General features: G+C 53.4%; 1 protein-coding gene across 2 annotated transcripts in view; it reads right to left on the bottom strand.

Moving 5' to 3' along the window:
- DENND6A (DENN domain containing 6A) overlaps nucleotides 1–10,949 on the bottom strand; it is a 52,683-nt gene extending 41,734 nt beyond the window's left edge. The window contains exons 1-2 of one of the 2 annotated variants that reach the window (XM_073563900.1): nucleotides 10,676–10,949; nucleotides 5,711–5,749 (exon numbers count right to left, since the gene is read on the bottom strand). In XM_073563900.1, the coding sequence (XP_073420001.1) occupies nucleotides 5,711–5,749; nucleotides 10,676–10,804 (168 nt within the window). In that variant the 5' untranslated portion in view covers nucleotides 10,805–10,949. The other variant, XM_073563901.1, reaches the window with a different exon arrangement.
- Between the last annotated feature and the right edge of the window lie 1,211 nt (nucleotides 10,950–12,160).

A 12,160-nucleotide genomic window follows, 5' to 3' on the forward strand; every position in this document is an offset into this window, starting at 1 on the left:
GAGGAGGAACGGCAAGAAGAGGAGGAGGAGGAGGAGGAGGAGGAGGAGGAGGAGGAGGAGGAGGAGGAGGAACGGCAAGAAGAAGAGGAGGAGGAGGAGGAGGAGGAGGAGGAGGAGGAGGAGGAGGAACGGCAAGAAGAGGAGGAGGAGGAGGAGGAGGAGGAGGAGGAGGAACGGCAAGAAGAGGAGGAGGAGGAGGAGGAGGAGGAGGAGGAGGAGGAGGAGGAGGAACGGCAAGAAGAGGAGGAGGAGGAGGAGGAGGAGGAGGAGGAACGGCAAGAAGAGGAGGAGGAGGAGGAGGAGGAGGAGGAGGAGGAGGAGGAACGGCAAGAAGAGGAGGAGGAGGAGGAGGAGGAGGAGGAGGAACGGCAAGAAGAGGAGGAGGAGGAGGAGGAGGAGGAGGAACGGCAAGAAGAGGAGGAGGAGGAGGAGGAGGAGGAGGAGGAGGAGGAGGAGGAGGAGGAACGGCAAGAAGAGGAGGAGGAGGAGGAGGAGGAGGAGGAGGAGGAGGAGGAACGGCAAGAAGAGGAGGAGGAGGAGGAGGAGGAGGAGGAGGAGGAGGAGGAGGAGGAAGAGGAGGAGGAGGAGGAGGAACGGCAAGAAGAGGAGGAGGAGGAGGAGGAGGAGGAGGAGGAGGAGGAGGAGGAACGGCAAGAAGAGGAGGAGGAGGAGGAGGAGGAGGAGGAGGAGGAGGAGGAGGAACGGCAAGAAGAGGAGGAGGAGGAGGAGGAGGAGGAGGAGGAGGAGGAGGAGGAGGAACGGCAAGAAGAGGAGGAGGAGGAGGAGGAGGAGGAGGAGGAGGAGGAACGGCAAGAAGAGGAGGAGGAGGAGGAGGAGGAGGAACGGCAAGAAGAAGAGGAGGAGGAGGAGGAGGAGGAGGAGGAGGAGGAGGAACGGCAAGAAGAGGAGGAGGAGGAGGAGGAGGAGGAGGAGGAGGAGGAGGAGGAACGGCAAGAAGAGGAGGAGGAGGAGGAGGAGGAGGAGGAGGAGGAACGGCAAGAAGAGGAGGAGGAGGAGGAGGAGGAGGAGGAGGAGGAACGGCAAGAAGAGGAGGAGGAGGAGGAGGAGGAGGAGGAGGAGGAGGAGGAGGAGGAGGAACGGCAAGAAGAGGAGGAGGAGGAGGAGGAGGAGGAGGAGGAGGAGGAGGAACGGCAAGAAGAGGAGGAGGAGGAGGAGGAGGAGGAACGGCAAGAAGAGGAGGAGGAGGAGGAGGAGGAGGAGGAGGAACGGCAAGAAGAGGAGGAGGAGGAGGAGGAGGAGGAGGAGGAGGAGGAGGAACGGCAAGAAGAGGAGGAGGAGGAGGAGGAGGAGGAGGAGGAGGAGGAACGGCAAGAAGAGGAGGAGGAGGAGGAGGAGGAGGAGGAACGGCAAGAAGAAGAGGAGGAGGAGGAGGAGGAGGTGGAGGAGGAGGAACGGCAAGAAGAGGAGGAGGAGGAGGAGGAGGAGGAGGAGGAACGGCAAGAAGAGGAGGAGGAGGAGGAGGAGGAGGAGGAGGAGGAGGAGGAGGAGGAGGAGGAACGGCAAGAAGAGGAGGAGGAGGAGGAGGAGGAACGGCAAGAAGAAGAGGAGGAGGAGGAGGAGGAGGAGGAGCGGCAAGAAGAAGAGGAGGAGGAGGAGGAGGAGGAGCGGCAAGAAGAAGAAGAGGAGGAGGAGGAGGAGGAGGAGGAGGAGGAGGAGGAGGAGGAGGAGGAACGGCAAGAAGAGGAGGAGGAGGAGGAGGAGGAGGAGGAGGAGGAACGGCAAGAAGAGGAGGAGGAGGAGGAGGAGGAGGAGGAGGAGGAACGGCAAGAAGAGGAGGAGGAGGAGGAGGAGGAGGAGGAGGAGGAGGAGGAGGAGGAGGAACGGCAAGAAGAGGAGGAGGAGGAGGAGGAGGAGGAGGAGGAGGAGGAGGAGGAACGGCAAGAAGAGGAGGAGGAGGAGGAGGAGGAGGAACGGCAAGAAGAGGAGGAGGAGGAGGAGGAGGAGGAGGAGGAACGGCAAGAAGAGGAGGAGGAGGAGGAGGAGGAGGAGGAGGAGGAGGAACGGCAAGAAGAGGAGGAGGAGGAGGAGGAGGAGGAGGAGGAGGAGGAACGGCAAGAAGAGGAGGAGGAGGAGGAGGAGGAGGAGGAACGGCAAGAAGAAGAGGAGGAGGAGGAGGAGGAGGTGGAGGAGGAGGAACGGCAAGAAGAGGAGGAGGAGGAGGAGGAGGAGGAGGAGGAGGAGGAACGGCAAGAAGAGGAGGAGGAGGAGGAGGAGGAGGAGGAGGAGGAGGAGGAGGAGGAGGAGGAGGAGGAACGGCAAGAAGAGGAGGAGGAGGAGGAGGAGGAACGGCAAGAAGAAGAGGAGGAGGAGGAGGAGGAGGAGGAGCGGCAAGAAGAAGAGGAGGAGGAGGAGGAGGAGGAGCGGCAAGAAGAAGAAGAGGAGGAGGAGGAGGAGGAGCGGCAAGAAGAAGAGGAGGAGGAGGAGGAGGAGCGGCAAGAAGAAGAGGAGGAGGAGGAGGAGGAGGAGCGGCAAGAAGAAGAGGAGGAGGAGGAGGAGGAGGAGCGGCAAGAAGAAGAGGAGGAGGAGGAGGAGGAGGAGGAGGAGGAGGAACGGCAAGAAGAGGAGGAGGAGGAGGAACGGCAAGAAGAGGAGGAGGAGGAGGAGGAGGAGGTGGAACGGCAAGAAGAGGAGGAGGAGGAGGAGGAGGAGGAGGAGGAACGGCAAGAAGAAGAGGAGGAGGAGGAGGAGGAGGAGGAGGAGGAACGGCAAGAAGAAGAGGAGGAGGAGGAGGAGGAGGAGGAGGAACGGCAAGAAGAAGAGGAGGAGGAGGAGGAGGAGGAGGAGGAGGAACGGCAAGAAAAGGAGGAGGAGGAGGAGGAGGAGGAACGGCAAGAAGAGGAGGAGGAGGAGGAGGAGGAGGAACGGCAAGAAGAGGAGGAGGAGGAGGAGGAGGAACGGCAAGAAGAGGAGGAGGAGGAGGAGGAGGAGGAACGGCAAGAAGAGGAGGAGGAGGAGGAGGAGGAGCGGCAAGAAGAAGAAGAGGAGGAGGAGGAGGAGGAGGAGCGGCAAGAAGAAGAAGAGGAGGAGGAGGAGGAGGAGCGGCAAGAAGAAGAGGAGGAGGAGGAGGAGGAGGAGGAGGAGGAGGAGGAACGGCAAGAAGAGGAGGAGGAGGAGGAACGGCAAGAAGAGGAGGAGGAGGAGGAACGGCAAGAAGAGGAGGAGGAGGAGGAGGAGGAGGAGGAGGAGGAGGAACGGCAAGAAGAGGAGGAGGAGGAGGAGGAGGAGGAGGAACGGCAAGAAGAGGAGGAGGAGGAGGAGGAGGAGGAGGAGGAGGAGGAACGGCAAGAAGAGGAGGAGGAGGAGGAGGAGGAGGAGGAACGGCAAGAAGAGGAGGAGGAGGAGGAGGAGGAGGAGGAGGAGGAGGAACGGCAAGAAGAGGAGGAGGAGGAGGAGGAGGAGGAGGAGGAGGAGGAGGAGGAACGGCAAGAAGAGGAGGAGGAGGAGGAGGAGGAGGAGGAACGGCAAGAAGAGGAGGAGGAGGAGGAGGAGGAGGAGGAGGAGGAGGAGGAACGGCAAGAAGAGGAGGAGGAGGAGGAGGAGGAGGAGGAGGAGGAGGAGGAGGAGGAGGAACGGCAAGAAGAGGAGGAGGAGGAGGAGGAGGAACGGCAAGAGGAGGAGGAGGAGGAGGAGGAGGAGGAACGGCAAGAGGAGGAGGAGGAGGAGGAGGAGGAGGAGGAGGAGGAACGGCAAGAGGAGGAGGAGGAGGAGGAGGAGGAGGAGGAACGGCAAGAGGAGGAGGAGGAGGAGGAGGAGGAGGAGGAGGAGGAGGAGGAGGAGGAACGGCAAGAGGAGGAGGAGGAGGAGGAGGAGGAGGAGGAGGAGGAGGAGGAGGAACGGCAAGAGGAGGAGGAGGAGGAGGAGGAGGAGGAGGAGGAGGAACGGCAAGAGGAGGAGGAGGAGGAGGAGGAACGGCAAGAAGAGGAGGAGGAGGAGGAGGAGGAGGAGGAGGAGGAGGAGGAGGAGGAGGAACGGCAAGAGGAGGAGGAGGAGGAGGAGGAACGGCAAGAAGAGGAGGAGGAGGAGGAGGAGGAGGAGGAGGAGGAGGAGGAGGAGGAGGAACGGCAAGAGGAGGAGGAGGAGGAGGAGGAACGGCAAGAAGAGGAGGAGGAGGAGGAGGAGGAGGAGGAGGAGGAGGAGGAGGAACGGCAAGAAGAGGAGGAGGAGGAGGAGGAGGAGGAGGAGGAGGAGGAGGAGGAACGGCAAGAAGAGGAGGAGGAGGAGGAGGAGGAGGAGGAGGAGGAGGAGGAGGAACGGCAAGAAGAGGAGGAGGAGGAGGAGGAGGAGGAGGAGGAGGAGGAGGAGGAACGGCAAGAAGAGGAGGAGGAGGAGGAGGAGGAGGAGGAGGAGGAGGAGGAGGAACGGCAAGAAGAGGAGGAGGAGGAGGAGGAGGAGGAGGAGGAGGAGGAACGGCAAGAAGAGGAGGAGGAGGAGGAGGAGGAGGAGGAACGGCAAGAAGAGGAGGAGGAGGAGGAGGAGGAGGAACGGCAAGAAGAGGAGGAGGAGGAGGAGGAGGAGGAACGGCAAGAAGAAGAGGAGGAGGAGGAGGAGGAGGAGGAACGGCAAGAAGAGGAGGAGGAGGAGGAGGAGGAGGAACGGCAAGAAGAAGAGGAGGAGGAGGAGGAGGAGGAGCGGCAAGAAGAAGAAGAGGAGGAGGAGGAGCGGCAAGAAGAAGAAGAGGAGGAGGAGGAGGAGGAGGAGGAGGAGCGGCAAGAAGAGGAGGAGGAGGAGGAGGAGGAGGAGGAGGAGCGGCAAGAAGAGGAGGAGGAGGAGGAGGAGGAGGAGGAGCGGCAAGAGGAGGAGGAGGAGGAGGAGGAGGAGCGGCAAGAAGAGGAGGAGGAGGAGGAGGAGGAGGAGGAGGAGCGGCAAGAAGAGGAGGAGGAGGAGTGGCAAGAAGAGGAGGAGGAGCGGCAAGAAGAGGAGGAGGAGGAGGAGGAACGGCAAGAAGAGGAGGAGGAGGAGGAGGAACGGCAAGAAGAGGAGGAGGAGGAGGAGGAACGGCAAGAAGAGGAGGAGGAGGAGGAGGAACGGCAAGAAGAGGAGGAGGAGGAGGAGGAACGGCAAGAAGAGGAGGAGGAGGAGGAGGAACGGCAAGAAGAGGAGGAGGAGGAGGAGGAACGGCAAGAAGAGGAGGAGGAGGAGGAGGAACGGCAAGAAGAGGAGGAGGAGGAGGAGGAACGGCAAGAAGAGGAGGAGGAGGAGGAGGAACGGCAAGAAGAGGAGGAGGAGGAGGAGGAGGAACGGCAAGAAGAGGAGGAGGAGGAGGAGGAGGAACGGCAAGAAGAGGAGGAGGAGGAGGAGGAGGAACGGCAAGAAGAGGAGGAGGAGGAGGAGGAGGAACGGCAAGAAGAGGAGGAGGAGGAGGAGGAGGAACGGCAAGAAGAGGAGGAGGAGGAGGAGGAGGAACGGCAAGAAGAGGAGGAGGAGGAGGAGGAGGAACGGCAAGAAGAGGAGGAGGAACGGCAAGAAGAGGAGGAGGAGGAGGAGGAACGGCAAGAAGAGAAGGAGGAGGAACGGCAAGAAGAGAAGGAGGAGGAACGGCAAGAAGAGAAGGAGGAGGAACGGCAAGAAGAGAAGGAGGAGGAACGGCAAGAAGAGAGCGGCTTCTTTAAGAAACCGGCACAGCAATTTTGCCATGTTTGGTGTAGATAAGGGTTTGTCCTGATGGGATAATATATTCTTGCAGACTTACCTCCTTGTCGGTTAATTTGGCATGGGGAGGATACAAGGCCTGCAGAAAAATATATATATCAATGTAGCATGTTGAGTATTTGGGGCATATAACTGTCACATGGAGACGAACACTTGTCATATAAAACATTACGCCACAGTTCAGACCATGTTCACACTCAGTTTTATGCATATGCCAGGAAACATGCAATAAATACATCAAAAGGAGGCTGTGATCAATGACTATTATGGAATCCATTTTCACCCAATTATAGGCTATTGGTGATGCGCCCATTGTTAGTTTTAAGGCCTCATTCACACATCAGCGGTGAATTCAGCCCGAAACCCCGATCAAGCTGCACGCGATCCGGCTCCGCTCCATTCATTATCTATGGGAAAGTAGCAGCGAGCTGAGCGCTGACTATGGATGGAGCAGAGTCGGAGCGCGCACTGCCATCGCTCTGCAGAGTCCTGATCTCGAGATCGGTGCTCAGCAAGTTCTCCCCGTCCCATGGATCACCTATGACTTTCGGAGCGCCCCATCTCCTGACCAGCAGCATATTATTACTGCAGACTTCTGGGCGCGTGTGGTCGAGGCTGGTGCTATATACTAATTACCGGCTGCGCCGATCTGCTGCGCTCAGCAAAGCCCAGACCAAAGGTCTGTAGAGAAATTCATGGAATTTTCCCAGCCATAAACAGAAGGGGAAAAAAAAAAAAAATATAAAACCTCATTGCAGTTACATAATATCCAGAGGATCAGAGAAGACGGCCGTCGTCTTCTGAGACGTCACCTGGACTTTGCTATCTAGATTTACGACCTGAGCATTTTGATTTCCAGGTACAATTAATGAGATTAAAAAAAAACATTTCTGCCTATGTCAGCGAACACTGAGAACCATTATCTACTAAGTAAGTCTTCTTAGAATTTAGCAATATGAAGGGGGGATTGTTATTTGCAAACAGGTTTGTTAAAGAGAGTGACCAATACTTTCATTATTTAAAAAAAAAAAAATCAAATAAAAATAAATAAATTAAAAAAAAAAAAAAAATATTCGCCCATCTACCAGACCCTTGGATCTGTTGCCCGTGTCCCCAGTAAATCTCCTTGCTTCATCTTCCGGTGGTTGGACGATAGAGCAAAGAGATTGTTTCTTCTGGCTCAGACTGCTGCAGCGAGCAATGATTGGCTGCAGCGAGCAATGATTGGCTGCAGCATCTCCCGCTGGAGAAAAAAAAAAGCGAGGAAACCAACAAAGGACAGCAAAATCTTCAAGAGTCTGATAGGGGACTATTTTTCCTTATATAAACATCCGATAACCCTTTAAGGCCCGTTTCGAGCATTTTTTGCAGCTATCCTGCGGCCGAGCGTCCTGGCTGGTCGCTGAGCGCGATGGATACAGTCACAGCGAGCCACGTCTGCTGCTCACGGAGGGAATACCAATATTTGCCCAGCGGGCCTTTCTGCTACGTGTTTTGCAAACAGTCGAGGGAACAACCAAGGAATCGTGCCAAGAAGTGAGAAAACTAAAAAAAAAAAAAACACATTAGTACAATGCAGACTTGTGATTTTTCTTTGCACCAAAAATCCAATCCATAAAGAGGATTAAAGAAGCGTAAAATATTCCCTAAAGCTGCAGCCAATCGCCGGACTCGGCAGAGATGCTGATGTAGACTGCGCAAGATGCTATAAGCCCAGTGATCGGCTGCAGCGAAGAATATGCAAAGTGCGGACTATGGCACCAGCGATTGTCCGTCCCCCATGCGACTGTTGATTGCAGATCGTTACAAGCAGATTATTTTTCTCGAAATTCTGATGGAAGAATTTAAATCACTTTCTAATAGAATCCGGAGCTCAGCGCCCGTCACCCCGGTCAGGGACCTATCCGACAGATGGCACCCCCAGACGCTGGCTCCTAATTCCGTCTCCATGCCGAAGTGCTGGGATTGTGACCGGGCGACTATTCATCTGATGCCAGGGACAAGAAACCACAAACATGTAGTAAAAAGGAGAACAGTTAGTTCTTGGCATCGCAGCTCGAGTGGTAAATCAGAGTCATAAGAAAGTCATCAGCCACCAAAACAAAACGAGACAACAGATGCGACACGGAGCAGAAGTATATATATATATATATCTGCTTTAAAGGGTTAATCCCAACACAGTACATTATCTCCTATCGTTAAGGAATATCTTACTGATAGCTGGTGGTGCAGCCGCTGGGAGCCAATAATAAATGGAGCAGAGCTGGGCTCTACCGGCCTTACGGGCTCGTTTTTTTCCCCCAGTAGTTCCATAGACAATGAATAGAGTCTCAGCTTGCACACCTCTGCTCCATTCAAGATGGGTGAATCGGCCAGAATCCTGTTACCAATTTTTGGGCCCCATTCTCCGGAAAGCAGTCGGATACGGTACGGGATAGCCCTTTAATAAAGTGAAAGGTCGCCTATAAAGATACAGTTTTCAAAGCCAATGTGTAATTCGTAGCCTCCATAAACAGCAGCGAGGATTTCCTTTTGCGACATTTTATATGGATTTCAGCATTGAAGAGGCCCTGGAAACTGTTAAAAACTCTTAAACAAACCCAAAAAGGCTCCAATTATAACTTTTTTTTGCAATACATATAGTCCATGCATCCGGAACCAAAGGATACTACTGGCAATTCCTCGCCATAGGCCGCTTTGGAGTAGGCGTCACTGTATGCTTTGTTTTCAGTCTGCTGCACTTACAAGTACCAATGCATCTAACTGACCTGGATGGTCGGGACCCCCTATAATCAGTAACATAAAACTGCAAGAGAAACGAAGTGCAACAAAGCGTCCATTAAAATATATTTAATTCACTGCGACCACTGTTCTCATGGGATAAGGAAGTGACCTTATGGGAAATGAGTCATAAGTGTTGATCTCTGTTCAATGCAGTCTATAGGCTGGGCGTTTACTAAAAAGGGATTTTTTTTTTATTTTATTTTTTTTTATAAAGACTAAAATCATGTGGTTTGGGATCGTTGAGCCACATTTGGTGGTCCTGTCCGGTGGCGATCGGTTTTTGGAATACTATAAATATGTTGTTGAGGGAAGTGACTGGGATTGAGGTTAACTTGATACCATCAATAGGACTGTTGCATATAGGGACAACTGATTTTCCTTTAAATATCAGGGGTATAGTGTCACACATTGTGATTGCGGCTAAATGGAAGGGGATGTCTCTTCCCACCATGAGAGAAGTGGTGGACAAAATTAATATACATTGTCAATATGAACAAACTCTGTGGCGCACTCGTCAGTTACCAAGAAAAAGGATGATCGAATATGGGAACCATGGCTACTTAGTCAGAGGTCAGCCCCTTTGCATTGAAGATATATATCTTTTCATATGTTTTTTTTTATTTTTTTTTATGCAAGTGTCGATATGTTTTCTGTTTTATACATTATGTCAATCTATGAGTATGCGCATTTATGCTTATGTTTCCCTTGTTTAAACCCCTATGTTGGGGGTGTTGTTACTTATGTGTTTTCTTTTTCGAAAATACGCAATAAAAATTTATTGAAGTAAAAAAAAAAAAAAAAAAGACTAAAATCATATCTAAATTGCAAATAAAGTGCTGTCAGAAAATATATTTAGGTACGCAAAGTGTATCATAAAAGGGTTGGTGATTGGCTGCAGCGGTCATCTGGGCAAACAGAAGACAAGCTTCTAGGGGGGGTGAGGACTGGAACAGTTATTTTTATTTTTTTTTTTTTGTAAAGGTTATCCTAACACCAAGTTGTCAATTTATTCACAGATTACCAGTAGGGACAACAGAGGAACGGCACAATGCAGAGTTACAAGATGCTCCAACATTTTGGGGGAAGGGTCACTTTCCTAAATACAGACATGTCAGGAGAGCACTCCATAAAGTTTTGGGAGACCCCTGACAAATCCCACAAAGATTGACTCTCAGCGCCTGATTCATTATTGCATTTATTTTGAGCCGATTCTTCAATAACAACTTTTTAATGCAATTGATGAACTCCAAGGATTTCCACCCTGGGGAGATTTTACGTAGATCTCTAAGCTTTTATGCAGATTTTTCGGAACATGCCATGTTTTGCACTAAAAGGTTTAACAGAAAAGCAAACAATATTTTTGGCTTTGAGTAGCGATGAGCATACGTGTTCGGATAAGGTGTTATCTGAGCATGCTCGGGTGCTAACCGAGTGTCTTCGGAGCGCTCAAAAAATATGTTCACGTCCCCGCGGCTGCATGTTTCGCTGTTCGACAGGTGCATCACATGCAGAAATTGCATAACATACAGCACTGCATGTGTTGCAGCTGTTGAACAGCCGTGAGACGTGCAACCATGGGGACTTGAAAAATATTTTTCGAGCACGCCGAAGACACTCGATTAGCACCCGAGCATGCTCAGATAACGCCTTATCCCAGCACAGTCGCTCATCGCTAATTTTGAGCAAACTATGTGGAATTTAATGCCAAGAAAATCAAAGAATACCAGAAGACGAAAAAAAAAAGGGACTTTAGAACCCATAAATAATGAATCAGGCCGTTTGACTTTATACCGAGTGTCTCCAGCTCACCCTGATGGTCTCAGCACCCAGACCCCACTAATCAAAACTTCTGATAAGTCACTGTGACCTGGCAATAGCTTAGTTCCTAATTAAACCCTATTCTATGAATCTCACCTTACACAATGGGAACTATAACTCTGCTCCTCCATCAGCAACACACAGTCTGTATTCTGCAGACATAAGCATCTACAGAGCAGACCCCAGAACACAGGCTGCCGGGGATGGGGGGTGCAGATGCCACAGCACTCAGCAGGGCCCCTGCATGGACGCACAATACACAGCAGTGGACCCTTTGTGTGGGGGCATCAGTGGGGGAGGGGGGAATCACTGCCCTCTGTGTCCATGCAGCAGACCCCTCAGTCAGTGATCAGGGCTCTGCTCTCCGGAGTCATAAGTTACAGTAACTTGCAGACCCCCTCACCTCCACAGTCTGGCCCAACTCCAGATCGAAGCCCACCACACAGATACAGTGCAGCCATGAAGAGAAGCGGTCCCAGGGGAGAGCTGGCGGCTCCCCGGAGGAAATCCGCAAATCCTCGGTCACCTCCATCCACAAAGAAGAGAGATCTAGTATTAGAGAGGCTCCATCCAGCCGTCAATCAATACAGCACCGACGTCATCACACAGCGCCTGCCGCCGGGGCAGCGCGGGACGCACACTGGTGACGTCAGCGTGAGGCCGACGCTTGTGAGGGCAGAGCACTTCCGCCAGAGAATGTACTATGTGTACTATGAGAATACAACCCTGAGTCACTGTGTGGGTGTTATAGCTATGCATATAGTGTATGCCTATATATAGCTCAACAACACACACACACACATATATATATACACACACACTGTGCAAAAGTTTTAGGCAGCTGTGAGTAATATGCTGCAACACTTTCAGAAATAGAAACATTAATCGTTTGTTTTCAAATCGAACCTATCACTTAAAAAAATACTATTAACCTGCAGATATGGGGTTAATCTGCAGGTTAATAGTTCTCTGAACCTGCCCAGCACCCGCACTTAGACACCCCCCCCCCCCACTGCCGGGAGGAAATTAACTTTATTCCTCCCACCAGAGTTTGGGCTTCAGCCATAGGGGGCCGTGCCGACGCTGGTTCAGTCACAAGGGGCCGTGCCGACGCTGGTTCAGTCACGGGCTGTGCTAATGCTGGGTCAGTCAGGGTCTGTGCCGACGCTGGTTCAGTCACCGGTGACAGGGCCGACGCTGGTTCAGTCATGGGGCCGTGCCTATGCTGGTTCAGTCATGGGACCGTGCCGATGCTGGTTCAGTCACAAGGGGTCGTGCCAATGCTGGTTCAGTCACGGGCTGTGCTAATGCTGGGTCAGTCAGGGACTGTGCCGACGCTGGTTCAGTCACCGGTGACAGGGCCGACGCTGGTTCAGTCATGGGGCCGTGCCTATGCTGGTTCAGTCATGGGACCGTGCCGATGCTGGTTCAGTCACAAGGGGTCGTGCCAATGCTGGTTCAGTCACGGGCTGTGCTAATGCTGGGTCAGTCAGGGACTGTGCCGACGCTGGTTCAGTCACCGGTGACAGGGCCGACGCTGGTTCAGTCATGGGGCCGTGCCTATGCTGGTTCAGTCATGGGACCGTGCCGATGCTGGTTCAGTCACAAGGGGCCGTGCCAATGCTGGTTCAGTCACGGGCTGTGCTAATGCTGGGTCAGTCAGGGACTGTGCCGACGCTGGTTCAGTCACCGGTGACAGGGCCGACGCTGGTTCAGTCATGGGGCCGTGCCTATGCTGGTTCAGTCATGGGACCGTGCCGATGCTGGTTCAGTCACAAGGGGCCGTGCCAATGCTGGTTCAGTCACAAGGGGCCGTGCCGATGCTGGTTCAGTCATGGGACCGTGCCGATGCTGGTTCAGTCACAAGGGGCCGTGCCAATGCTGGTTC

The sequence above is a fragment of the Dendrobates tinctorius genome, unplaced genomic scaffold, assembly GCF_039654945.1.
Source record: "Dendrobates tinctorius isolate UK_male_01 unplaced genomic scaffold, ASM3965494v1 ptg000406l, whole genome shotgun sequence".
Taxonomy (NCBI): Eukaryota; Metazoa; Chordata; class Amphibia; order Anura; family Dendrobatidae; genus Dendrobates; species Dendrobates tinctorius.